We start from the raw sequence: 26950 nt of genomic DNA, 5'->3' as shown, positions 1-26950 counted from the left end.
GGCTCAGCCTGTGGAAATGAACGGTTTCGCTGAAGGCCGCGAAAGATAAGACTGAACTTCTGGAGCGGGCTGTCAATTTACAACTTCACAATCTGACAGATTAGAAGGCGCGTCGGAACTGTAAGTCATCTTCTTTCAAGATGACCTATCCTGCGCCTGGTGTACTAATCCATCCCAGAAAACCTTTACAGTACCATCACGTCTTACGAGAGAAAGCCCCTGTTTGGTAGTTCGTTCTCGGCACATGACGCGTTTGAAAAGGGCAAGAAAAGATGAAATGTCAACGGAAAATCCAGATGAAGTCAAATCATAGATCGTGTCAAGAAAAGAGGGCAGGGGACAGCACCTCTGGCCGTGTCATAAGGTTGAGACAGGGATAGAAAAGATGCAAGGCATCAGCAGCCTTAATGAAATTGTGTGGAATAGATGTGGCTTAAGGCGCGAAGTTCTTATAAATGTGACCAGACATCGGGGTGTCGGAGTTGCCGAAGATGCGCCATGTCGTGAAGAACCTTTCTTCGACCTTGATAACTTGAAGCATAACTTGCATGGCAAGACCGAAAGGCTCCCTGAGTATAAATGGCTAGAAAGCAGTGGCCTGTTGTTGATATCAACTTGGCTTTCGCACACCTCAATTTCTTCGCCATCACATGCGCCTCAACCTTCCAAGAGACATTGCAGCCTCTCGTTCCTCTTTCTCGTAAGGTTCATCTTGCTACTACACAGCACAGGTTTAGTCAACGAGTAAATTAGGACCGATCCTGGCGACTTGAAACCAAGTTTTCTCTCACAGACCACTGGAACCCTGCGTCATCATCGCCATGTCGGCAGCAGCATCTACCACTCCAGTCCTTGACGCAGCTTGGGCGTTTACCATATTCTTTATCTCATCTGTAGCAGAGTTCATCGGCGGCCTTGTATGTCATATAGCAAGTTCCATCTGGAGTGCGATTCTGTATGTGGGCTCGTGGTGTGCATTGCTGGCCGTGTGGGTTCTGATCAGTATATTTATCATACTGCTTGCGCTGAGCCCGTTTGTCATAACATTTGGCATCTTGGAATCGTTCGGCATAGTAGAAAAAATCGATCATGAGACGGAAACACATACGTCAACCCAAGAGAGTGATACGAAGATGCGGAACGGAAAGGCAGAGTCAACGCAGACAAACCCGCCAACCCACCAAACGCATGCGTGAGTCTCTCATGAGAAACGGGTGAGTCAAAACCTTTCGTAACCCTCGGCCTCTCAACAGTAACCAATGTTCTTCAAGCTCCGGTGCTGCTGCTCATGCCGCAATTGCAAAGAGGACTGTCAATGATATCTCTTGGGTGGGAATGTCAAATTGGCAGCACAACCTCGGAACCAGGGCTCTGTAGAAGATGGTAAAGGGGCATACCATATCCTAAACAACAATTCGCATGAAGGGAATGATCTTGAGATGATCTGGAAACTTTGAGTAGTGGCAAACATCAATAGAACCAGTTGTGACTAAAACGTCGAGTTGGAGCGGCCATAGTCAGTATTCTGTCATTTGCTTGCCAGAGATGAAGAGACTAATGTAATCACCATGAACCTCGATCAAGATTCTGGACGGTGGAATGGGCTTCTTGTAGTCTCTAGTCAAGTTGATGTCTACTCATTGTAATCCTTTCCGTCTTTTCTTCCAAACGCGGGCAAGGAAACAGGTCTTATAACCATTCTTTCTTGGTTTTCAGACCGCGCCTGCTCATCGTCCGCGGAATCAATGAATGATCATGAAAAACTGCTCCAATTCGGATCGTGATGTTGATGGGGAGAGATGCTGAACTGGGGACGATTGGGAACGCCGAAGCCACATGAGACACGCAGTAAGAGCCATGAACTGACGACGACTTGGGCAATGAGCTACAGTCGCATTAGTTGATGGAATCAAATTATGGTACATAGCAGTGTCGATTACGAATAGTAACTGCAAATCGGTCGGAAAACTCAGTTCACTAATAAGTCGGAAAACAGAGAATGAAACAGTAGTCTGCTTAAATATAACATAGACTGACGCTATCGGTTGTCTCTATCGTCACATTCATCCCGGAACGCCATTCATCAGTGGCCTTCGCCTCGGCTTGGACAATATTTCAGGGCTCAGAGGGCTATCTGCTTGGAATAACGGCAAGGTGGATGTAGGCAGCTTGGCCAGAGGATACCTCGATGTCCAGGATTTACGTGGCTTCAGTGTGGCGCGAAAGAGCACATTCTACCCTGTGCGGCTTGCTTGAAATTCGAAAAGATGCCAGCTTTTCATGTATCATCGCAATAGTACTAAAGTTAAGCACTGGTTTCGGACATACGTAGCTTTATACGTTCTCTTTCAGGATCTGTTGGTCTATATAAGGTGCAGAACACTCCCCTCCTGTGTGGAAATTCTTCCATCCCCGCTACACACCTCCTCCCAGCAACTTGAGTCAACACTCGTTCCGGATCGACAAAGATGAACCTCGCAGACACAAATGAAACGGTGGAGGTGTCACTCGAGAAGTCCTTCTATCTTTTGCTCAATTGCCTTGGTTGGGTCGGCCTGCTCTTCCTCTGGGGATTGGCTATCCTACTCGCCTGCTTTCTCACGATCGCCTTCTGCAAGCTCGCTTATGGCTTCTCGGGATGGGTTAAGAACGGTTGCGACATGTCGTGCCCTGATGTGGAAAAAGCGAATCCGACGAAAACTTGTTGATGAAGGGACAATGACGACTGAGGCGCCGGAGGATCAACAGCCACTACTCAGTGGCCACTCCAGCCGTACAACTGTGCCGCGTGTGTACGCTACGATCAGCCACCGAGAAAATTTATTAAGAACGCCTCCGAATAGAGCAAAAGGATAACATCAAGATCAAAACGAAAAATCTGGAATCTTCTAGGTAATCTTTGCTCATAGGGTCTTTTCCACACTTCTAGCACCCTTCCCAGCCGCGACGGCTTCACCGGGAACACCCGCCACGTCAATGGAACCCCATGTCTAAACCGACCTGAGTCTTCTATTCTACCTGAGCTGAGAGTCGCCAAACCACAGCACTCAAGAGCGCAATGTTCTGTTTCTGAAACTACTACTCGCCATTCATTCATATCGTCCCGGATACTGATTTGGCTAATGCATGGCTGCGCGGGAAGAAACACCGACAACAGATACGATAGGTGGGAAATTTCACGGGAAGAACTGGTACAACAGCCGGGTATTTAATGTCCATTTGGGCTTGATGCGGGAATGAAAGCCATCGCAGTGGTGCTCAGAGTTTGAGGCCTACGCAGTCTGTCCCACCAAAGGGGCTCTTCATAGAAACATATTGTAATTCATGCAGCCTGTCGCCCTTATCTCTACACTACCCAATAGGCCCCAAGTTGGCTTCAAATGTTGGATCAATCGCCATTAATATCTCCTGCTTACATCCAAAACGGTATGAGAACACATATAACACACCGTAACACTTAAGAGCGATTAATAGTCGGGCGATCCGGATCGTGATCGTGCTATGCTTTCTGCTTGCTTCTGATTGAAATCATGATGACTCGGCTTTGTGGCTGCATGCAGTCCTTTGCCAACAATCTCTCCATCCGGGTTTCAGTCTCTGCGAAAGCCGACCAGGAGTTCGACGCCGCATTTGCTCCTGGAAGAGATAAAGGCAAGAATACTTACAGATACGTTCTCCTTCGATTCCCTCTACTTTCATTCTTCATGATACGCACCATGTCTGTCAACCACAGAGAAACAAAACCATCTCTTGCCCATGCAACAACGCCAACTCCTGATCTGTTCAGAATCGATGGGAGGACGGTACTAAGTAGGGACATTCTGGTACCTTTCATAGCAAGTTCTAATAGTTCTAGTCACTGGCGGTGGAGGTGCAGTGGGCCTGGAAGCTGCTCGTGCTGTCCTCGAAAGCGGCGGCGACGCAATTTGCAAAGACCGCCAAGAGAAACCGCTGGAAGTGCCATGGCGTAAGTGCGACTCTTGAAAGGCCCAGAATGCTGACCACGGTCTTACAATCCTATGTGTCATTAGGCACCGTTCTCGCCGCGTCAAAGAAGTACGGAACACGCGCATGGTACTACCAGTGTGATGTGACCAACGAGGAGAACGTTCGACATGTATTCAAGACATCTATGGAGGGCATTCGGTTTCCTTTCCGAGGCATGGTGGCCTGTGCCGGCATCTCTGGTGATGGCGCAACCATTGACTTCCCGATCGATAAAGCAAAGCGAATACTCGAGGTCAATGTGACGGGGAGCCTCATATGTGCTCAGGCTGCTTCCCGAGAGTTCCAACAACAAGGAGCCCCGGGAAGTATTGTTTTCATCGCCAGTATGAGCGGACATATCAGTAACAAAGTAAGCATATTTATCAAAATCGTGACTGACTGTGTCTCGTACTCACTCATGGTTTAGGGACTCGACACAGCAGCGTACAATTCTTCCAAGTCGGCCGTGGTTCAGATGGCTCGATCGCTGGCGGCCGAGTGGGGAAGTCGAGCCGGCATTCCACTCATCCGTGTCAACACCGTGTCGCCAGGGTATATCAGAACCCGGATGTCGGAAGCTTCCCTGAAGGATCCTGAGATCGAGAAGAAATGGATGGAGGATAACATGCTGATGAGACTGAGTGAAGCTCATGAGTACAGAGGGGCAATTGTGTTTCTTCTGAGCGACGCAAGCAGTTTCATGACAGGGTCAGACATTAAGGTTGATGGGGGACATACTGCATGGTAGCGACGACGATGCTGTTCATTTCTTCATAATATGTTATCAATGCGGATGGGATTACCATGAGAAAGTTGGAGGATCATGACAGAATATCAATACATAACTAAGATGTTGGGAACGAAAAGGATATTGATAAACAGAGGAGTGCGTTAAAAACGTTGAAAACAGTCCGGTCGTCCCCATCGCAAGACTCAGGGTCGACATCGTGATCTATATTGTGAGAGGTCATGCGTAATTGTAGACCTCTCAGTGTCGTAATACACTCTCGCTAACGACGTTTAGTGATTCGAATCTTGGCCACTCACAGCTGACTCACAGCTACACGACTACCGTCGGCGCAACTGAACACCAAAAAGGTGAGATTTGGGGCCAGGTGAGACTTTATTAAATATCTGCACTGAAACCGCCGTGTATAAAGAAGGGCGTAAGTCGCAGCACCACTTTAAAATCAATTCGGACCATCTGTGGGCATCGACTGCTTCAACTTACACCCAAGAATGCATTTCCAAAAGATCCTCGCTGTCACCGCATCACTCATCGGGCACTCCTTTGCAGCATGCTATCTCACCGGCACAGGTTGGAGTGATGCGCAGGAGTCTGCTAGGGGTGCTGTTCGGTACTGGTGCAACGACACGACTACGGAGGGACTAAGCGGCAACTAGTAAGTCTCGCTGAACAGGATTGTGACATTTTGCAGCGCTAATAAACTTCCAGCCACTCCGGAGACAAGAGAAGTCGATGTAGCAATCTACTGATTGACGGGAAAACGATCGAGTAGGACCTGTCTGAACCCAACTTGACAAGTAGTACTGATATGGCTCAGCAAGAAGGTGGACTTTGGAGTCGAGTGGATGGGATCAACCGACAGTATTCTTACTGAGCAAGAATGTACCGAAAAACTCTACGCCGAGATCGGATGTGACCTGGGAGGTTCTAAAGAGACCAACGAGTGGAAATTCACGTGAGTGCCCAAGGGACGAGACTAAGAATGATCAGAGACTCACGATAATGGCATGTGCCACAGTTCCGACCCAAACAACGGACTTTGCGCTCAGTCATGAGAACATACGGCTTGCACGTGGAGATTTTCCCCTCAAAATCACGCCTGAGAACAAGGGCTTAGACGTGATTAGTCTAGCTAAGCAGAAGATGATGTTGGACGCATCTCGTTTGCGAGAATTGTCAAGCATCCTCATATTCGTTTCCCTAATTTGATTTGCAAACTCTTGTTCACTACACTGCTAAACTCTAGTATAAAACTTTTGATAAATACTGTGTGTTAAGTAGCACCATTTGAAGATGCTCTGCTTCGCCGCGTCTTCAACATCATCATCCGCTGCTAGCCATATCGTCTTAAGTGTGACGAATTTGACTATTCTATTTCTGCCCTTTTTCATGCGCTGCATTTTTTATCGTCACTTACTACCTGCATGAAATCGTCATGACGGTGACGGTACTGGCATGAACTATTAAAGCAGAAGCGGTGATGATAGAAACTTGGCGGGGCAACTCCGGGGATCCGGGGCCAGATGTGGGGCCATCGATCCGGGTGGAGTGGGTCGGATACCGGCGGCAGCCGAATAACAGAGGGCATCACTGCGTATTGAGGTACGAGGCAGGAATGGTCAGATGTCGCTCTGATTATTTCAGGATTATGTGCCATGTCTGAAAGACTATGATACTACATTAGGATTATTTGCCTGTTCCTTCATTATGTTGCGTTCGCCCGTCAAAGCGGGGCCGGGCTTCGCCGAGAGACCGGCATGTTGCCCATGCTCAAAATATGTCGTTTTCCTTCCATTATGATCACCCTGTTCGTATGTTTCGTCATTAAGTATTATGCGTAAGTCGTAAGTAATGATTTGGAGGTCGTTGATCGTCAACATCTCGCTCCCCTTTCTTTCTTCAGGCAGTGTTGTAGTAGATGTCGATCTCCTTGATCTTGAAGTCGGCATCCTTTCCAGGAGGCCCACAGCTCCATCCCTTGTCACCGTTGGCCCAGTTGTTGAAAACCCAGGGTCCCGCAACCGTCGGAACGTCCTTGGTCGTTCGCCACGATTCCTGGCCGTCGAGGTAGAACTTGACCATGGCTGGCGATCCACCGGCCGCGGCCACCCAGTCGATACGGTACTCGTGCTCGGTAGCAGTGGGGTTGGCCGGGGCTGCGACTGCGGTCCAAGTCTTTTGTCCATCGCCGTCCGCATCCTGGTTCGCGAACCAGATCTTGCGGGTGTTGCCTCGACCGTTGTTGCTCTGGGTCAACGAGTCAGAGAGCCACTCGATGTCACTCTCCTGGTTGTCATTCTTGTAGAAGAACATTCCTGCACGCTTGTTAGCACGATGCTGTGTTTCAAAGGAAGTATTCATAAAGACTAACCATTGCAGACTCCGGGAGGATCGGCAAGAATAGCAACAGTCCTGACCGAGGCGTATTTGATGTTTGTCACTTGCGTGACAACCTCAGCACTCTTGAAAGGCTTTGCTGCCTGATTACCGGGGACTCGCAGGGTGAGATAACCGTCTTGGATGAACGAGTTGGCGACTTCGTACTTGTGGGTGTTTGCAACCTTGTAGCCGCTGACAATCAACCCCTTGGGAATGGCAGCTCCCTTCTTCAGAGTACTGAAGTCGAAGAAGGCTCTGTTCTTGTAGTTTGCACCGTTGATGGTGTAGACTCCCCCGGCCAATGAAGGCTTTGGGGAACGCTGGGCGAGCGCGGCGCCGGCGGCGAAGAGCGCAGTTGCGAGGACTGAGAAGCGCATATTGACTGACTGGGACCGAGATTGTCTGATCTTGGAGTTGTTGTCTGGAATGAAGATCGTTGCTGGTTGAGCCTGAGGATTAATCGTTTTCAATCATGGGAATCATTGTAGTTACTTATACGACTCGGAACTTCATCACTTTCGATACGGGATTCATGGAATTGGCTTCGATAACAAGGCCCACGGAGCCCGCCGTGGAGGCGCACGGCCAGAAGTGCACCAAGTTTGCACGGCAGTGGCTAGAAGCGCGTGGCTTAGGAACCATCTAGCAGGCATCGACCGACCGAAGACCGGATTCTCGGGGCGCTCTTCCATCTTGGGCTGGGACGCAGTTCCAGCACTCTGGGTCGCATCTCGGCCGAGATTTCGGCAGGCAGTGCAGACCGGAAGAGGAAAGGTCACGGCGAAGGAATCTTAAAAGCCATGGAGGTGGACAACGAAAGTCATATTGAAGAGGGACTAAGAACCAGTCCAACGCCGAATGCGGCCGTACCAAGCTCTTGGGTCTTCGCCCAACGTCCTGCGGGGTTTATCGAACGAGCATCTTGCAGGGGATCTTATCACTCACGGTGAGCTAGCTTGATCAGGTTCCACGCGGATCGCGAGGCTGGATTCGTAGTTTGTAGAACGTGGCTACAAGTCCGTTTGTTTGCGGTCGACGGCAGTTCACCCCGTGGCCCCCGGCGATGAGCCGCACGTCATAACCGAGCCATCAATACTCCTAGCGCCATTGCCCAAAAGCCACAGCTTTTATATTTCTACTAAGCGAGCCTTCGAGCTGCTAGACTTCTGAGAGCTTCTATCTTGCCGCTGAATTGAGAGTTGGGACCAGCGGGCACACTCATCGACTAGCCGAAAACAGCCTACAGAATCAGTGCCGGTATCCCGGGAAGAAAACCTCAAAGAACCGGTGCCAAGATCATGGGCCTCTAGAACTCCCAAGTACCGCGAGAAACTTACGCGTCTCTTTCGTCCCTGAGAAATAACAATGACTGGCACGAGTGCCTGTGGAATCACGCGTGGAAAGCATGAGTTTCCTTGGCCGTTAGGTTGGAAAGACGCCGTGCCAAGACTGACGATTTGAGCCAGCATTCCCCTCATTTCTTCAGTGTCTCACCTCTTTTCGGTGCGATGTCTCGACTGCGATGGGAATTGGTGACGGAATGTCCGGCGGCACCTCCATCGCTCTCTTTGGCCCGCGCTGGTCCGAGACATCATCCGGATCCAAGTGGTAGTGCGCTTGGCATGCGGGCCCCGAACTTCGGGGCAGGGTGGAGACCGGCCGAACCGGCGCGGAGTACGGCGATGTAAGGAGTCGAAAAAGCCGCGAGAAACTGAAGCTGAATGCATTTTGAGCCTAAACAATTCAATTCCAATTTCATTCAAGTATGTTGCTAGAGCTTATCCAATCCTCGTGCAGCCCACCCAAGATCTCCGCCTCCTCGCTGCAACTCTTCTTTGTGTTCTAACAACCATTCCTTGACCGTAATGGGTTTCCTGCCGATGAGCCTTTCAACGAAGTTATTCAGAGCCCATATCTCCTCGTTCGCCTCCTCGAACTTGAAGAAGTCCCACAACATGTTTACCAAAGGAGGCCCCATCACGGTGCCGTAAAACCCCGAAAAGCTCTCAAAGCTGCCGTCGTAGCCCATTGGCTCGTCGAAAACCTCAGAAATAACTCCAGCCACCTCTTTGAAAGTGAGCAGGTCATGCCCGTTGTTCATGGTGTGAAATGCGCCGATGTGTTTCGCGTTGTTTGATAACAAAAGTCTCCCGACAACCTCAGCAATATCCCTCGGGTCTAGGAAAGGTACTCGGTGTTCCGGCCAAATGAGGGTTTTCTTCGCCAACACTGATCGCATCAAGATCGATAGGTTGTCCATAAAAGTAGCTCCGCAATTGACGTATGTGATGGGGAGCCCGCTTTCATCCAACACTTCTTTTGCGATGCGATGCTCTACGGGGAGCGATCCGCGGCCGAGCTCAGGGGGTATGCGCGACGATGGAAACTCTGGAAACAGACCCATCAGGCGTATGATGTGAATTGCACTGTCTGATTGCTTGAGTGCCGCGACTAGATCCGTCATTGGCTTCTCCTCAACTAGTCCCGGCGGTGTAACGACGAAAACACCATCCATTCCGTCGACTGCTTGAACGAGGGATTCCGGATCATGATAGTTGGCCTGCACAACCTCGGCATGAGGAAAAGCCGCCCGAAGTTGCTCTATCTTGGATGAGCTGCTTGTTGCGAGACGCAACTTGATCTCAGGCGCTTCTCGCGTCAGGAACCTAGCCAGCGGATGGCCGATATGTCCCGACGCGCCAAAAACCAGAATGCTTCGTGGAAGAGTCTTGACGAAAGTAGACATGATGGGTTAAATATTGTGAATAATTGTACCATGTGGTTGGTATGAAGGGTCCTGGAGGACGACCGTTTTAAGTCCGTTGGAGAATACCGGTCGGCTTGCGGTTTGAGATAACGGTCCGTTCGGGCATCATCCAGAGTCCAGCCGGCGAACGTCATAGCCGAGAGCTTAACATTCCCGAAGAACACTGACCAAATACGGAAAGATTCACCCGAAGTAGACTCTATTAATACTCAGTGTACTCTTAGAACAAAGTCGAAGTATTTATGTCTCTCTGATCACCCAACTTCAATGTTCTGTCCGACAACGATCAAGATGATTGCCTGTCCGTCTCCCTTGATTGTCATCAGTACTTCTTCTCATAGCTCAAATTCTTTACATCCTCAGGAGACATCGCCTTGACCCGACTGCCTCTCACATCCTTTCTGTCGAGAATCTTCTCATACAACGGTGCGAACTCTGAAGTGGTAGTGATGTGATACCCGGCAAACTGCGAGGCGTTGTCCACCTCAAACTGCACCCGGTAAGCTAGGTAAAGCTCGTTGAATCGGATGTTGGTTTTTTCATTCTCGCGAGCGGCAGCGATAGCGAAGCTGAAGAGTGCACCTTGGGTCATTGCAGGAGCTGCGCGCATGCCCACGTCGCCTTGTGCCCCGGTGCACATTGTCCAGCTGCTGTCGGCGACACCTTGCTCCAGCAGGTAAGGCACAGTAGCACGGTAGGCAACTGGTGATGATATTAGCAAGATCCCGAGATCAGACGTCGTGTGCTATTACTCACCGATGTAGGACTCAAAGTTGACCTTCATGGCTTCGCGGATGGAAGGAACATCGAGTTCTAGGATTGGCGTATCCCAGTAAAGGCCTCCAGCTAAAGCACGATCAGCTTGAGTTCGGCGGCAATACGCCAACGAAGGTCTACTTACGTGAAGCCCAAACGTGCTGGAAAGGGGGCAACTTTCCCTCGCGAACTTGGTCCACAACCTCTCGAACGGAGTCCTCCGAGGTGACGTCGGCCTCCACCACTGTGATTCCATCCCGGCTGCCGATGTAATCAAAGATCTTTTGGGCGCTGGCCTGGCTTCGCACCACGGCAATGACCTTGCGGTTGCTCCGGAGCGCCGCGATGATAGCGGCCACGCCGACATTGCCAGAGGCACCAAAAACAAGGACAGTCTCAGTCATAATGTGATTTTTTTTTCAATCGAAAATGTAGCAGTTGTGAAGAGTAATCGACACTGGGTTATTTGAGTCTCGTAATAGGTCAAGGCATGTGTTATTTATACAGATGTTGTGGTGAAGCATCCGTGCAGCTGCAATTAATAAGTGAGGTTCTCGGGGTATCTTTACGAAGGCAACGGCGAGATCATTCGGACATCGTGGACTGGTTGCTTCATGTGTGGATGACAAACAGCCAGTTTCAGTTTCGTCGGACTTTTCAGAATTGTTCACGCCGCCAACTATCCGACCGACATGCACGTCTATTACCCCGAGTTGTGGTCTGGGCGCTTATTAATTGCTGTGCCCCAGCGTCGTGCGGCAACCCGCGGACAACTTCACCCACGACGTTTTGGCCGAAGCGGATTCAAATATGTATGTTTTTTTTCGGATTTAAAAGGCGCATCGAGCTGCATTGACTTTTATTGGACTTGAGAACCGTTGCTATTTGTCAGAGGCCATTTCGTGGAACAAGCGCAGTCCCGCAAAGCCACAGCTCCGGTGGGATCACGGAAACAGCAGCAGGAAAGTTACGCGGTTACTATGAAGTGCGCCTTCTTAGCCCACAGCTGCAGTCCTGACATGTTTAATAGTTCCTCTTGAACCAGAATATCTGCTGTCATGACAGCTACGACACGAATGATGACACAAAAGCACCAACATCTACAAACCCTCCACCAGCCCTCTCCCAAGCAGGCCCATCATGTTGCTAGTGAGGATGTAATAATCAAGAGCTTTGAAAACATGAATTGTGTGCTTGCGATGCTACATGTATCTACTAACTCCCTCATCTTTTCATATATCATGTGGTCTACCAGAATTCGGTTCCCTTATTGAACATTCCCTTTGTTTGCAGGATCAAATTGACAAGCTGTCTCGGGAGCTGTCTGACACTGTCCTCCTCATCTTGAAGGAGCCGGTCGCTCGTCTCCAAGAACCGGTCTTGGAAAACACCCCAGAGTCTTTGGTCTTCAGGGTCGCCGTTGCTGCCTGGGCGCGATGGGCGCGGGTAGTAAGGGTCATTTCGCCAGAAGCTTCTGCAAGCTTGTCTGATGCCAGCTTCGTCCATGGTCATTTCTCGACAGCAGTCAAAATCTAGTATCCACATGCTGTGTGATCCGAAGGCTTCCGAGTAAAAGCTCGTGATTCCCAAGCTCGGTGCAACGGGTTGATTGGTTTCGAAGGCGGATTCCCGATGTTGCGCCAGCGCAAACTCGACGTCGTTTGCATCGACCTTGGCAGTCCAGTACAGAAAGGCGAGAGCGTCTGCCATTGCCAAAGCGTAACTGTCAAGATCCAAACCGAGACCCTCCATGATGTCAACAGAAAGTGGTAAGTTCCTGAGACTGTAGAATCTGAAACTCGTTGGCCGGTTCTGGTAGGTGTCGTGGTTGTTCTTTCGGCGGCCCATATAAGGCCGGACGAGACAATGTGAGTTGCTTGCGTCATCAGCAACGGCGTCTGGGTCGGTCCCAAAGCCTAGAGTTGTGGCCAAAAGTTTGCGGATGTGGCGAGGCATCGGTGGAATCTTCTCGCTGATGAGTGCGTTGCATGAGGTGTGATTCTTGGGAAGCCTCGGCAGGACTTGAGGCCAGACGGATGCATCGTTACTGAGGAACCCTTCGCATCGTGGAATGTTGACTCGAAGCTTCCGGAAAACCTCTGGTACGCGAGGCGTTTGAAGACTCTTGATGATGTGTAGATGCATGTCATACTCGTGAGTGATTGATCGACCTTCGCCACAGTCTTCCCTTTTGATGACCAGGGCTGGAGTTGTCGAGGAATTGCATGGTTGGGTGGTCGGAGCAACGGCCCAAACGGAACCGCAATGGCCTGCGCCGATTTTCTGAAGTTGGTCCACAGAAGATGCAGTGGTGAACTGAGTGGTGTTGGCTTGCTGGTTCGCCATTGTTCGTGATAGTGCTTTCAATGGTGAAAAGCGGTGTGGTAGATTGTAAACTTGTGATTTTGGAGAGATTCTGATTTTGAGTGATGAAAGCCAGAGGAAATCACAAGTCCCGGTGGGCAGAAGGAATGTATTTATAAGAATATCGGGTGGCGTTTCTTCAAACCTTTCTCCGTTACGCGATCTTTCAAGCTTTTCCATGTAACGCGACTTTTTAAAGGTTTTCTCGTAACGCAATCTGTCTGTCGAACAGAGTTTCATGTTGGCCATGGACTCTGAAGCCTTATTTCTTCAGAATCTGCTCCCGTGGCTATCCAATGAGTCATATCTTTGATAAGCCAAAGTTTTACAGGAGTGTGTTCTATGGCTACCGATTTGACCTCAATAGATCGCTGGAGGAAGGACGAGGTTCTTCATTTCTACATCTACAGGTACTCTCTGTTTGTATCCTGGGACAGTAACTACTAGGGCGGAGTTTAGTTTTATAAAGACGCTGTCTCATCTAAAACCCACCATCCCTGGGCCCGTCACCTTGATGGACCGGTCCCTTCAGCCCTCGGAGCAAGAGTGACTCTATTTCACTAGCCGTTTTGATATGTCGATTCATTCCAGCTTTAAGATTTAGAAAATCTGGATACTACATGTACCAAACAGTCCCGATATATTTGGCCTTCACTCCCAATTTCCAGCCCGTTTGCGATCTCTCTCGTAGTAAGGTTTCTTGAGCATTGTTCGGTGAGGACGAGAATCAAGAATAGCCATTTTAATCCGAAAAATGCCGCCGAGCAAACCATCAGGCTCCGGTAAAAACAAAGGCAAATGTCTCTGTAAGGTGCTTACATCACCGCTTGCCATTATCTCGCTGAAGAAGTCCGGGTCACTGTAGAATCCGGGCAGGCTGTTGCGTTCGGTGGCTGCGACTAAGTTTGCGAGTCCTTGGGCTATATTTTCAAATTTTTGTAAATTGGTACCCTACACCTTCATCACTCTTTGGACGTATGTGACAGTTGAGGCTCCCAAGCCGACGACGTCCTCCAACATGAGCTTATGCAAATCATCGCTCTCAGCACCTGTTGGCCAACCATCAGTAAACCATACATGTATCCCCGCGGATAGTACAGTGTGATGAAGTTTACTGCGATGCTCATGCTGAGAGATTATAACCCATGCCGGTATGTTCCGTAATACCTCCGTCAACGATGAGCTCATGAGAGTTCACGTATCTGCTTGCACCACTTGCCAGCCAAACAACCGCGTTCCCCACATCATGACCAGTTCCCATCCATCCCATCGGGCAGTTGTGATCGACCATCCTCTTAGCAGCTTCCTGGTCCTCAGGCTTGTCGCTGTGGGCGAAATGGTCCACAAGAGGCGTATACATCATGCCCGGCACCACGCAGTTCGAGCGGATGTTCTCTTTGCCGTACATGACGCCGATTGCCTTGGTGAAGCGAATGACGGCAGCTTTGGCAGCGGCGTAGGCAATCTGGTGCTTCCCCAAGTATCGGAGTGCGGCAATGGAACCGTTGTTGATGATGCTGCCAGACTTTTGCTTCTGCATGATTGGCAATACGTAGTGACAGAGGCGGTAGACCGAAGTCAGGTTGATGTCCATTTGCTGGTTCCACGTCTCCTCCGTCATTGTCGCTGGGTTGCCAGGGGTCGTGCAGCCGACATTGTTGACTAAGATGTCGATGCGACCATGCTTCTGCATGATGCCAGTAACCAACGCCTCAACATCAGCCAGATTAGTGACGTTGGCTGCGACGACATCAACCACGGCTTTGGGAGTCTCTTCCAGTAGGCGTTGCTTCGTTCTCTCGGCCACAGTCAGGTCAAGATCGCAGCCGTAAATGAAAACGCCATTACGGGCAAGCAAGCGGGCGGTAGAGGCTCCGTTGCCCCAGGAGGGACTGTCCAGCGGGCCGACCTGGCCAATGCCGGTAATGAGGGCTACTTTGCCTTCCAAGTCAGGGTAGATTGGAAAGACTTCCGGAACAGGAGGAGATGAAGTTACGGGTATGGATCTCATGTTGTAAGACTTGATTGATGCTCGAGCAGAGTAGAAGTGGCGTGCGTGGTAGTCATCAATGTTTCTACGCGGAAATATTGGTGTAGACTTCCTCAGTGGGGAGACTTATATTTGTTTGGTTCAACAAAATCTTATCTACTTGGAACATCAAATGCTCGCAAAAAGGTAGCCGTCTCATGCCGCGAAAGCAATGCCGTCCTCGAGCTACAGCAAGTGGCGTCCGGAAAATGACCGGCGAAGCTCCGTGTTTTGTGGGTCAATGTCAGAGGTGTGGGTCCCGGACGGAGGGCACGGCCGAGTTCGGCCGAAGATGCCGTGATGGGTCCATACCAGACTTGGAGAGGATGCCCTCCATTCAGTCTGAAGAACTTCCGAGTCCGTCAGTACCTCCAAATTCAATCGATAAATTACTTGATGAAGGACGAAGAGCTGCCGGAGAACTGGAACACGCGGCAACTTCACAACCACAACAATTCAGCACCATGAAGACTTTGAAATTTCCGCAATCACCACCAAGCCTCTACGAATTGGCTGAGAAGCTTCGAGACCCACTACTCGCCAACTACAAATACAGCTCCGTTTGTGTCGTTCCCTGCCCAGACCTCCGCCAGCCGCCATTCCAACTCGCCACCCAGGGTCTGTCCGGTGACGAAAGGGCCGGGGATGTCGGAGGGCAGCCCAACCTCTTTCCCATCCCTCAACTGGATACAGTCTGGTCCTTAATTGATATTGCAAAGGCCATGGACATGGATGCTGTAAAGGGCAGCCTCATCGGCGCAGGGGCCGGACCTTTCAGAGATGTTGGCGTTAACTGCGAGCTGTCGCCGAACATCAGCTGGGAAGACGGTTTTGATTCCGATATCAACAACGGTACCCGGTATGCAGGAATCGACCGAGCTAGCGGTGAGGTTACGGTCAAGGAGAGTCCGTGCCTAGACTGCGCGCTGATGATCAATCTCTTTGGCTCTCGAGGTGATCCAGGCCCCGTCTTGAAGGTGACAGCGAGGGGAAGAAGGGGACAAGAGAAGAGCTTCACCGAGTGCATCCGCAAGGCACTCTACGCGGCCTATGGCGATTCGCAAACCATCAGTCTAGGAGGCGTCTTCCTTATCAAAACGGGCAGGACCTACTATCATATCATGCCCGATTTCCCAGATCAAGGACGACCTTTTGAAGATTTCAAGCAGCTTAATGACTGGTTAACTTATCACGAGTTTGACGGACCACTCGTCTGCATGACCGTCATGCACTCGGCGGATCCTGGAAGGGCAATGGACCTCCGCATGGAGCATTCCCACGGATTTGATCCTCGTGGAAGAGCTGCTGGGGGCCATTATCACGGTGATGTTGGTGGCAGCGAGGACATCGAGTATGAGGCGTATCTCAATACCGCAAAGGTACTCTACCGCATAGAGAAGCCAGAGACGGCTTTGGAGAAAGACTTACACGAGTAGATAAGCTTTGATCAGTAGAGAACCCGTATTCAGCGCAGGCATTATTATCGTACAATAAGATGTAGCTGGACTCAGCTCTTCAGTAGTTATCAATGCGACTGATGTCCTTTCGTATGTGCTGTTTTCTTGCCGCTCCCGTCACAGTTCTTCCACGAACATCTGACATGGCAGGCTCTCCTCCACGTTTCTCTCTGACATCCTTGATGCGGGGGATGCGGAGCAGTGTGGGGGCGTTAAATAAACTAAAGGGCTGATGAGGGGAAGATCGCCCGCAGTGAAACTCATCCCTCTACATAAACGCATCCTTGTGAGCTTCAACTTGCGGAGTAAGAGCTAAAGTCAAGGGATTTTACTCTCTCAATCAGTCTGTCTTGAGCAGCATACCCTTTCCTGACATCTCAAAACCATTCGTCGAAGTTACCAATCATGTCACCAACGGCCCCGACTACGGCACTCAACCAAGCTCGTGTCTCTACTGTGGGCAGGCAGGTGAGAGCCTGTAACGTATGCAGAGCACTCAAGGTGAGAAAAGCGCTTGTTTGTGATGAGCAAAGTTCATGCAAGTGAGCTGACGCAGCTATAGATCAAATGCCGGATATCAGACGATGGGCCGCCATGCGAGAGATGTCGCGCAAGGGGGTCAAAGTGCTACGTCGAAAAGAGTCCTCACTCGTCACCCGAGGATAGTAACAAGTAAAGGATTCACTTCCCATGGTTGGGTAACCATCTCGCTGACTGGGAACAGATGGCGTGTTGAGATGATGAAACAAGTGGCACAGCTGCAGACGGCTGTGAATGTTCTTCTTCGCACGTCAGAGTTACCGCCGCTGTCCTCGTATAGAAGTCCTGCTGTTGCTACACATGAATCGGGCAATGAAGCCGAGGTTTTAGCAACAGATGTCGTCGAAGACTCTTCTCTCCCTGCTCCAATCACCTCACCGGGGGCTCCTCAGGCCACCAACACGAACATCTACAATCTCCCGATTGATTCTCTGTACGAAGTCACCAGGCTGCCATCCCTGCGCAACGGAGACACGCCAGTTGACCGCAGAGAGCCATTTGCGACCGACTTTATCGCACGAGGGTCCATTTCCAATGCCGCTGCCCAGCAGCTCTTTCATCGCTTCAAGCCACGACTGGACTATTTCTGCTACGGCATCATGTGTCCGCATGAGGACTTGGATGCGCTGCGTTCGAGCTCGGCGCTCTTGACAGCTGCAATATGCGCCGTATCTGCTCTTCACGACCCAGAGGGCTCAGGCATGTTCAAAGTCTGCCATGCCGAATTCCTCAGGCTAGCCTCGGCCGGAATGTTTTCTATATCCTACTCCCCGGACGATATTCGTGGCCTGATTGTTGGGGCATACTGGCTCGCTAATGTCTCTTACACTCTCATAGGACATGCGGTGCGGGTTGCTGCTAGGCTGAACTACCACATCGCCTACTTCTCAGTGGTGAACAACACAAGTATTGGCAAAGAGCGAGCAGACGACATCGAGAAAGCGCGACTCTGGTATGTTCTGTACGTTTTGGACCACCATTCCAGTATCCTATACGGCCGACCAGCTTTGATATCAGCCACCGAAGAGCCTCACCAGCAATGGGAAACGTTCATCCATGCCAACGGTGATAACGAGAAAGACAAAAGAATTACAAGCCAGGTGGCGCTGCATCACATCACATCCAAAGTGAAAGAAATCTTCGGCAGCTATTCCACCCAAGGAGTGCCCGAGCATTTCCTCCAGCAGCTTCGCGGTTACTTTTCCGAGCTGGACAGATGGTACATGGCCTGGGGAAACCGGATGCGTGCGTTCCCAACATGAAGACATCCATCACAACTAAGCGTGGAAATCTGTACTAACCTCTTTGAGTAGAACGAAATCCTTTCATCGGATGGTTCCCCCGAGACGGCGCCATTCTTCATTACCACTTTGCACGGCTCCATCTATGCTCATACGTCTTCCGGGGCATGTCCGAGAATTCTGTATCGGCTGCGTCCTCGAATGTGAGGGAATACGCTTCGCTCGCAGTCTCCTCGGCCACTTCGGTTCTTGAGCTAGTGGTGGAGCGCGACGACATGCGTACTGCTCTAGCCGGGATGCCGATCTACTTTCATGGCATGATCACCTTCGCTGCGGTGTTCCTCATCAAAGCGGCGAAGACTAGCTTCCATGGGCTGGCCACAGTAGACGTGTCCAAGTCCCTTTCTCTGGTCCAGACATGCATGCGCGAGTTGCGCGCCCAGAGTGCCGCTCCGCAGCATTTGGTATATCATCTTTGCAACGGTCTAGAGCAGATGATGGCACACTCGATGCCAACCTCCGCAGAAGGCAGCGCGATGGCGACTCCTAGGATGACCGAGGGAACTACTGCGGGCCCTACGACAAGCCCGGAGTTCGATGTGTCTAGTTCAATGGCTAGTATAGACTCCATGTTCATGGCCAATCCTTTCGATCTGATACAATACCCAGCGGATGGTCAAGCGGAGTCGGGAATGGGGAATGGTTTTGATTGGGAAAGTCAATTTGGGCTGTAAAGATTTATGGGAGGATTTTGAATCTGGCATTACAGACGTGTGGTATCCAATTTCCGCTACTTCATGTCGCCTCAGGCGATAGACCTTCGATCATGTGGCAATGTACCGACTTCTCCAAATTGTCATCGCAGCTATCTGACAAAGCAAGAGATCTGTTAAACTATGTACACGCCACAGATGAAATACGAACTGTGAGTCCCTGGCAAATGAGTACTTCATCGAGCTTGGTATGGCCATCTCCGTAGAGCAAAGAAGGACCCCAGGTAGATGATTCCACCGACAGCGAAGATGGCTGAATAGATCGCAAAGCCAAAGACATACTGAGGAGGTTTCGAGACAGTGAAGATGTACGTTCCGTAAACTTGAGCCAAGTTGGCGAAACCGTTGACGACAGCCAAAGAAATCGCCCTGACTTCTGGCTCCACAACACCGAGAACAGTGCTGGTGTAAGAGAGTGAAAGCGAGTTTCCAGCCCAGACGGCGGTATTGATGAAGCAGAGAAACATGTACTTCGCAACCGGTGTGAATATACCCGCCGCAAGTGCGCAGAATAAAGTACCGAAGACGAATAGAACAACGGAGCTGAATATGGCGCGATAATCCGGCAGCTTGTCCGCGACGATGCAGAGGGCAATGGCGATTACAAGTGCTACGCCGTATATCGGTGCCGTCATATATCTATTGTGCCGATTAGCTTTGGGAAGAATCGGAAATACCGAGCTGTAAGACTTACTGAGCGTCTCGGCGACTATATCCAAGTAGCTCCGTGAATGTTGGGTAGAAGTAGGCAAGGGACATGGACCCGATGATTGTCATAGAACCCAGTGTCAGAGGGACGATCCTCCAGTTTGTGACCGCGACGCAAAGCGCCTTCCAGTGGCCAAGCTGTTCATTATCATCATTTCGACTTGTGATGCCGTCTGCTTGAAGGCGAGAGTAGGCAAGTAGACGCTCGTCTTGGGTAAGGCGTTTCGACGTGAGAGGGTAGTCGAGGAGAACGAACGGGACGACAAATGCAAATGCCACCGTAGCAACGCCCTCAATTATAAACAACCATCGCCATCCCTCCATTCCCAGAGCTCCATCCATGCCTGCCGTGATCGCACCGGCAAGAATGCTACCGAACGCGCCAGACGCAATCCCAGCGCTGTGGAAAACGACGAAACGTTTCGACTGCTCTGACTTTCGATACCAGCTCGATATGATGAACATGACCGCGGGCTGACGACAGAACTGTTAGTTTCCATTTTACACAGCAGTAGCTTGGAAAAGATATGATGCTTGTGACTTACGCTGAAGCCCGCTTCTGAGATCCCGAGAACGAGGCGAATCCCAACGAGTTGTTCCCAGCTCTTCACAGCGCCTGTTGCGGCACAGATGACGCCCCAAATAACCATTATGATTGGGATGAACCTGGACGGCCGTGACCTTGACAGAATCATGTTGCAGGGCACCTCGGCTAGAACATATCCGATTTGAAAGATGACCACGGCCAGATAGTATGTGTTGTCGGTGATCCCGAGAGCATCGCCCATTCCGGCTACGCGGGCATTGCCTATGTTTGATCGGTCCTATATCGCAGTATGCCCATCAGTTTTATTACATTCCCAAATGATGCGGAACATCAAGTCACCTGAAGAATAGGATATGTAGGTGAAAGATAGAGTTCAAGTACTGACCATGTAGCTGAGTAAATACACAGCCCATATGGTTGGCATGAGGAAGAGATCAATCTTCCTAACAAGTTTCTTCTCTTCCTCGGTGGATTCTTCGAAATTGATAGGTCCAGAAAAGGCGTTGCCGTTTTCCGCTTCTACCGTGTCCTCCACAGTTTTCATAGAGGGCTTTGGTGAACTCGGGCGAGCTCCAGTGGGCATTGTGAAGGAGGTCTAAGGGTAGCTGAAAAATAGGCAAAGTTGAAGAGAGAATTGGAAAGAGCATCAGCGACTTCGTCGACTTAGATTTAACGTGGTCCCAACAGGTTGAAACCATACTAAGTAATACGGGATACAACGAGGTCAAAACACATTCAAATCTGGGGTCTCCGTCCCGTTGAATGTGGTGTTTCTGGAGACCCCGTACTTCGGTTCTTTGTCCCACTGGTTGGAGAGGTGAAGTCTCGCTAAGAAAAGCCCAGCCGGAGACGACGGCCGAAGGCGGCCGAGCCTCTCGCAACGGCAGATCACAGCGGCAAGGAGCCCGGCTTTTGGTCCATGTAGTCCTCGTCCATTCACGGCAAAGCTGGATTTTGACAACACGCCATGTCCTTCACGCTTATTCAAGCCAGCTTTGGGGGAGAAGCCTAGACGTTGAAGGTCCTGTACTGGTTGATTAGGCCAACCTGCTTTGACATCGCCTAATAAAGCGTCCGGCACCAGTCTGTAAAGATCAAATTTCTTCTTTTGATAAGCAAGTTTACTCTTACATCTTAAGATGTTCTGTTTCTTAGAGCTCCCAAGAAGCCAAATTTCTGCTTCGGGTCATGATGCTGCCATTCGCTTCACATCATCAATATGGATGCATATATGTACCAAACAACCCGAAATAAGCGCTACTCAGGGCATATCAAGAAAACCAAAGCCCGTCGCAGACTGCAGCGGTCGGTATTAATCATTTGGTGATACATATCCTCCAACTTCAACAGTAAGGGACTCGGACATCAATGACTTCAGATGCCACGGGAAAGTTGATTAAAGAGATGGAATCCCTTTGAGGCAATGAATAGAACTTATATGGAACGTTATCTAGTAAGGCCGAGCAAGAATCGATGACATGAAGTTAATTCATTCTGACAGGTACGAGGCAACTGTCAGAGTCGGCCGCATGTAAATGTAATAGTTGGAACTCAATCACAGCAAACATACTTCAATTCTCAATTGGACCATATCACAAATTGAACCTGTAAACTCCACGACTCCTCGGAACGAGATGCACAAATTCCAGAAGTTTGGCCTTCAGATCTCCAGGGCCATTGAAACCAAGCTCTTTATTTCCAAGAGTCAATTCCTCGGGGCGTGAAATCATCTGCCGAGTGATAGGTCAGGCTCAGTATGTCATGACAGCTATTCTGTCCAAGAACTTGGCATACGATCAGCAAGTAAAAATTGCAAGTGCGTTCGGGAAAAGATACTCTCTGCATCAAACTCGCCTTCTCCTTCCGTCGGGACATCATCTTCACACCCGATGACCAAATCTCGTGGAAACTTTTCACGAGGGCTATTTTTGTACCGGGTCAGGGGTCAGACACGCCCTCCGTTTCAGCACGCGCAAATCCTCAATCCACACAATGGGTCACCTCCGACCGGAACCCTCTCGCCTGTCAGAGTCGGACGAAACACGAGGCCTCACTTTGCGGAGATTTGTTTGCTGCCAATAACGCTGGAATAAGCGGGTGAGTCTTGTCATAAACGAAAAGCAGATTGTCTTGCAATTTCGAGCGTTCATCATTAGCCGTGGTAAATTGAGTTATTGTACAGTGGTATCTGGCGACCTTTGACCCCCATGATGTGATAAATCGACAGCTAGGAAAAAACAGATGTGGTTGGGTTTGACAGATGGCGGGACGTCATCTCTAGTTTTTATGCTTGACGCATTGTTCGGGCGGGCCATCGTCCGAAAACTTCGGACGGGGGGAACCCCGGCTCCGATCAAATGTCGCCGTCGGGTGTCTGCAGTAATGACCGTGGTATTATTGTAAAGTAATAAGGGAATATTTTTCTCATCATCCCATGTATCTTCCGTCCGGACCTCTTTCGGCTCGCGGTAAACCTCCCGGTTGCGGGATGTACTGTGGCGAGTACCGAGACACGGCCTGTCCGGGATACGGCTGCTGGGTTTGTGGTTGGAATTGGGGCATAGGTTGTGATTGCGGCTGGAATTGGGGTACGGGTTGCGGTTGGGATGGATTTGGTGCTTGCGGTTGTGCTTGGTAGTAGCTGTCTGGGTTATACGGCTGGAACCCAATATTTATCGACTCGCGGTACGGTCCTTGGCCGATTCCCTGATACAAGTCGTACGTGGAATCCGGATACGGGATACGTGATGGCGGTTGTTTGACGGTGCTTATCCTCAGCGGCTCGGGGACGAAAGGCGGTTCGTTATTGATCGGGGGTTCGTTGTTGGGCTCGTTGATTGACTTTTCGTAGTAAAAGCTCGTCGTGGACAGGTTCCTTGTTTGATTCGTTTTCGCAGGTGGCGCGGGTCCCAGGGGTTGAGGGTTCGGGATCGCGGCGTTGGCGGCCATGAACTGCGCGACCATCTGCTCCTCCATCTCGCGAGTCGTGCGGTTCGCGATCTTTGTCTGGCGGTACGTGGTGACCATGGTTTGCTCCATCTCCTTGGTGTCGCGCTTCGGTTGGCGGAGGATGGCTGACTCGTTGGGGAAGAAGGGCTTGACGGGTGCAGCTACGGGGCCGGGGCCGGGGCCGGGGTTCGGTGGTGCGTTCTGCATGTTTGTAGCCACGGCGTCTACCTTCTTCTTGCGGTATCGCTTCTTGAAGAAGATGAAGGCGCCGATTAGAAGACCGATGGCCGCTGGACAGTTGTTAGAAGTCATATCGATGAAGTTAAATATGCAAGCATGAAATCACGTACCTGCAACACCAAAAGCGATTCCGATCGCGAGAGAGCGCTGAGAATCTGACGAGGTGGAGGGCGATGCGGAGACGGCGCCGTTAGATTCTTGCATCTGAGCGTTGGACGGCAGAAGCTCCGGTACAGATGTTCCCGAGGCGGCATTTCCGACGTTCGCTGGCGGTACTGGCGTTGACGGGGTTTCTGAGGCAGGGGGAGCAGACGGTTGTACAGCTGGCGGAGGGGGCGAAGGAGGTGGTGGTGACGGCGAGGATGTAGGCGGGGCTGAAGATCGGCTTGACGGAGCGACGGAAGGCGTCGCGGCGGGAGGATTTGATGGCTGTTGGGGTGCCATTTGAGGAGGAGGAGGTTGCGGAGGCGTTGACGGAGGCGGCGCGCCGGGGACCAAGGTGATGAATCCCCGGGCCGGCGGAAAACTTGCGGCCGGTACGGCCGGGTTCAGAGCGGCGGGCGGTGCTGTCGGCAGGATCGTCGGGTTGGATGCGGGCGGAGCGGCGCCCGGAGGCGGTGTCACGGAGGGAGCTGGTTGTTCTTGTTCCGAGTCGCTGCTGGCGCTGGATTCGGATTCCTGGGCTCCCGGTGCTTTCGGCGCATCAGAATCGCTCCCCGAACCGCTTGCTGATTCGGCTTCTTCCTTACCACCATTGTTCTCTTCCGCCCCGGACTCTTCCTCTTTCTCTTCCGCTTTTCTGTTGTTCCCTGCTGGGTTCTCTTTCTTTTCTTCCTCCTCCTCCTGCTCCTCCTCTTCTTCCTCCTCTTTTTCACCCTCGGGCTCCTTCTCTTCGTCTGCCTCTTCGCCGTCGTCCTGGCGAATCGATATCGCAGGTACCCGAAGGCGGACCAAGTTATGGCGTGGTCTACCGGCAAACCTAGGCTCCGCTCTCCTCCTTCGTTGTCTAGTAGTCTCGTCAGCTACTCCAATCACCTTTCGTTGATGGCGTTGTTAGGAAGCTACCTGAAAGCCAACCAAGTTGTGGTGCCCTCCATCATGAAACCTCCTCAACGTCTTCCTCAAAATAAACGACTTTGATGAAATGGACAAAATAAGACGAAATCGGCCAGCGGTAATCAAGAATGGAATAATAAAAGCAACAGCACAGCTGCGAAAGTCTAAAACGGAACAACAGCAGAAAAGAAACAGCGCAAGCGCTTCATGGAGAACAGAATGTTGAACCCGCCGAGTTCTTGACAAGAAACGGATCAAGAACCAGGAGAAGTCAAGAAGGGCCTCGTGGGAATGACGGCCTGGGATGCTTCATATTATCAATCCCATATCCCGCGTAGACATCCCTTCTCCCGCTTCTTCTCCCGCCACACGGACAATTACCACACGCCTCCCATGTCTTATCGCGCCCTCACATCAAACATCTTCCAAGAAAACGGAACAAGGGGGTCGACGATGGACTTCTCCTGCGTTGTCGAGATGGAGTCCTCCCCCTTGGTGCGACAACTGCACGCGAGCAAACCTCCCAGGGTCTTGGATGACAGGGGGACAACCCAATCATAACACACCACCACGTCGTCCATCAGCACAGTCAAGTTCTCCAAATTCTCCAAAAATGCAGTGACCGGAGCCTGCGGTCGAGGAAGAGTAGCACCCAGGGGCACTCTCGTTCGGAGGGTTTCAAATGACCCCCCGGCCGCTGTCACCCGCGCCGATGGGCAGACGAGATCAACCTCCCAATTGCCGCACCAGAGGCCCCTCCTCCGTGTTTGACGCGCTTCTTGGCGCTTGGCCTGACGGCGCCTGAAACCTGCAAAATACGACCGCACTCGCCGTTTGCTCACACTTCTCTCAGCTATCTTTGGGTGTTCAGAGTCGGAAATATCTGAGAATGACATCTCCACTTGGGCACCGCGAGAACGGAGGATGATGGGGTCAACAGGGCAGGTGAGCTCGCGTGGGAAGATGATGTCTGTTGGGGGCCCCGGCTCGGGGATTAGAAACATTTTCCGTCTTTTCTTGATTGTTGGCCCCCGTACCGGGTCTCTCGATTCTTACGATCATCATCACATTGTCTCCCGATCGGGTCACAAAGTCCACAACGACCAGAATTCATCGTTCCTCGGGTGTCATGTTGGATTGAGGCCACAGCATGAACCACGAGTTGGCAAGTCGTGCCGAGAATTGACACCCTCAGCTTCGTCACCACAACACGGTCCGGCCGGAGACGAGCTGCGATCAACACCAGGATAGAGTCGCCGTTCAGCCAACAAATCCAGCTTTCATCAACCAGGTCAACTCGTGCCGACTCGGGGCGGCACCAGACTGCGCAAGGCCGGACGCGTCGGGTTTGAAGGCCACGGCAACTCGACCAATACGAATGTCCGTCGCCGTCCGCAATGACAAGCGTTTGGTGGTGTGGTATCTGGGGTAACGAACGCCCTGGATCTCTGTCACTTCGTGGTTCACTGAAGCCCACCACGGAGCCGTCGATGAAACCGAAAATGCATGGGCGCCCTGCGCGCATCTTTTGCGACTCCTCTCTCCTGACAATGACGTTCAGTTTTTTCTGTCTTCCACATTGCCCGGCGCAAAACCGTGAGTCTTGGTATTTCTATTAATATGGTGACGGGTCTTTTCTTACCTTCCGCTTGGAAACCGCGCGCTTGATCTTCATGAGTTGACTCGTCACGACTAACCTTTCGGCTGCCATGTCCTCCGTGAGCCACGCTCATGCCCACTGATGATTGATCCACCGTCGGCGACACAGCGAATGCCGGGCGCATGAACGTCATCTCGCTCATTGAATTGCACAACTGAACCGATCAATACAAATCTCGCCAACGTGGTTATATGGTTTTTGCCAGTCAATAACAGTTTGACCGAATTTTCAAGCTCACGGAAGATGATAAGCGCTCTCGGCGATTGGATGAACGCTCACTCAAGAATCAATCACATTCAACACTGAAAACGCTACTCGGTACAGTCCAGCCTGAAAGCCAAGATCGCCGCGCCGTCTCGTGTTCGTCTCGTCGCGCCGGGGCCACGACCCGTCCACTCGTCGAACCAGTCGCTTTTCTCTCGACGTGAGGCTCTGTCGATTCGGAAGACTCGAGAGACCGGGTTAATTCGGCCGAAGCCGTTCGTCCCGCCGGTCGGGCCTTACTTGATAAACGAGGAAGTTCCTTGGCATTTTTGACGGCCCCAGTTCATGAGAACTCAATGATTTCTAAGCCATGAAAGTTGAGGCCGTGCTTGTCTGTGTGAATGACTTTTTTCACTTGAACTAGGCAATTGAACATGAGTTTTCAGGTGGGAATATGAAGTATTGAATGAACTTGAAGCTCAAACGGACACTAGATAAGAGTGAGAAATGTTGTTGTTGATGTGAGATGTCGGGTAGGGTGAGGC

At 51.0% G+C, this 26950-nt stretch overlaps 10 protein-coding genes across 10 annotated transcripts; 3 read left to right on the top strand and 7 right to left on the bottom strand.

Annotated features, from left to right (window-relative positions):
- Positions 1-3554: 3554 nt before the first annotated feature.
- On the top strand, positions 3555-4735 carry CkaCkLH20_11483 (D-arabinitol 2-dehydrogenase; the record flags this gene model as incomplete). The annotated part of the gene is made up of 4 exons (XM_038894197.1): positions 3555-3810; positions 3857-3967; positions 4032-4357; positions 4415-4735. 4 exons carry the CDS (start codon positions 3555-3557, stop codon positions 4733-4735), a joined length of 1014 nt encoding a protein of 337 aa, XP_038740527.1.
- A 491-nt stretch (positions 4736-5226) lies between these two features.
- CkaCkLH20_11482 (uncharacterized protein) lies at positions 5227-5694 on the top strand (the record flags this gene model as incomplete). Its single annotated transcript, XM_038894196.1, has 3 exons — positions 5227-5390; positions 5444-5503; positions 5553-5694. 3 exons carry the CDS (start codon positions 5227-5229, stop codon positions 5692-5694), a joined length of 366 nt encoding a protein of 121 aa, XP_038740526.1.
- Positions 5695-6634: 940 nt separating this feature from the next.
- CkaCkLH20_11481 (uncharacterized protein) lies at positions 6635-7491 on the bottom strand (the record flags this gene model as incomplete). The annotated part of the gene is made up of 2 exons (XM_038894195.1): positions 6635-7050; positions 7107-7491. 2 exons carry the CDS (start codon positions 7489-7491, stop codon positions 6635-6637), a joined length of 801 nt encoding a protein of 266 aa, XP_038740525.1.
- Positions 7492-8885: 1394 nt separating this feature from the next.
- CkaCkLH20_11480 (NmrA family protein) lies at positions 8886-9860 on the bottom strand (the record flags this gene model as incomplete). Its single annotated transcript, XM_038894194.1, has 1 exon — positions 8886-9860. The coding sequence occupies one exon, from the start codon at positions 9858-9860 to the stop codon at positions 8886-8888; it is 975 nt and encodes a 324-aa protein (XP_038740524.1).
- A 343-nt stretch (positions 9861-10203) lies between these two features.
- Positions 10204-11041, bottom strand: CkaCkLH20_11479 (uncharacterized protein; the record flags this gene model as incomplete). Its single annotated transcript, XM_038894193.1, has 3 exons — positions 10204-10583; positions 10638-10727; positions 10783-11041. The coding sequence occupies 3 exons, from the start codon at positions 11039-11041 to the stop codon at positions 10204-10206; spliced, it is 729 nt and encodes a 242-aa protein (XP_038740523.1).
- Positions 11042-11885: 844 nt separating this feature from the next.
- On the bottom strand, positions 11886-12983 carry CkaCkLH20_11478 (uncharacterized protein; the record flags this gene model as incomplete). Its single annotated transcript, XM_038894192.1, has 1 exon — positions 11886-12983. One exon carries the CDS (start codon positions 12981-12983, stop codon positions 11886-11888), a length of 1098 nt encoding a protein of 365 aa, XP_038740522.1.
- A 1141-nt stretch (positions 12984-14124) lies between these two features.
- On the bottom strand, positions 14125-15012 carry CkaCkLH20_11477 (uncharacterized protein; the record flags this gene model as incomplete). The annotated part of the gene is made up of 1 exon (XM_038894191.1): positions 14125-15012. The coding sequence occupies one exon, from the start codon at positions 15010-15012 to the stop codon at positions 14125-14127; it is 888 nt and encodes a 295-aa protein (XP_038740521.1).
- A 482-nt stretch (positions 15013-15494) lies between these two features.
- Positions 15495-19002, top strand: CkaCkLH20_11476 (uncharacterized protein; the record flags this gene model as incomplete). The annotated part of the gene is made up of 3 exons (XM_038894190.1): positions 15495-16409; positions 17420-18272; positions 18341-19002. 3 exons carry the CDS (start codon positions 15495-15497, stop codon positions 19000-19002), a joined length of 2430 nt encoding a protein of 809 aa, XP_038740520.1.
- Positions 19003-19217: 215 nt separating this feature from the next.
- Positions 19218-20879, bottom strand: CkaCkLH20_11475 (uncharacterized protein; the record flags this gene model as incomplete). Its single annotated transcript, XM_038894189.1, has 4 exons — positions 19218-19680; positions 19736-20223; positions 20295-20573; positions 20682-20879. 4 exons carry the CDS (start codon positions 20877-20879, stop codon positions 19218-19220), a joined length of 1428 nt encoding a protein of 475 aa, XP_038740519.1.
- A 1844-nt stretch (positions 20880-22723) lies between these two features.
- On the bottom strand, positions 22724-24439 carry CkaCkLH20_11474 (uncharacterized protein; the record flags this gene model as incomplete). Its single annotated transcript, XM_038894188.1, has 2 exons — positions 22724-23535; positions 23596-24439. The coding sequence occupies 2 exons, from the start codon at positions 24437-24439 to the stop codon at positions 22724-22726; spliced, it is 1656 nt and encodes a 551-aa protein (XP_038740518.1).
- Between the last annotated feature and the right edge of the window lie 2511 nt (positions 24440-26950).

Source organism: Colletotrichum karsti (genome assembly GCF_011947395.1).
Source record: "Colletotrichum karsti strain CkLH20 chromosome Unknown Scaffold48, whole genome shotgun sequence".
NCBI classification, from domain to species: Eukaryota; Fungi; Ascomycota; class Sordariomycetes; order Glomerellales; family Glomerellaceae; genus Colletotrichum; species Colletotrichum karsti.
The sequence above is the reverse complement of the archived record's forward strand: the minus strand, read 5'-3'. Positions and strand labels throughout refer to the sequence as shown.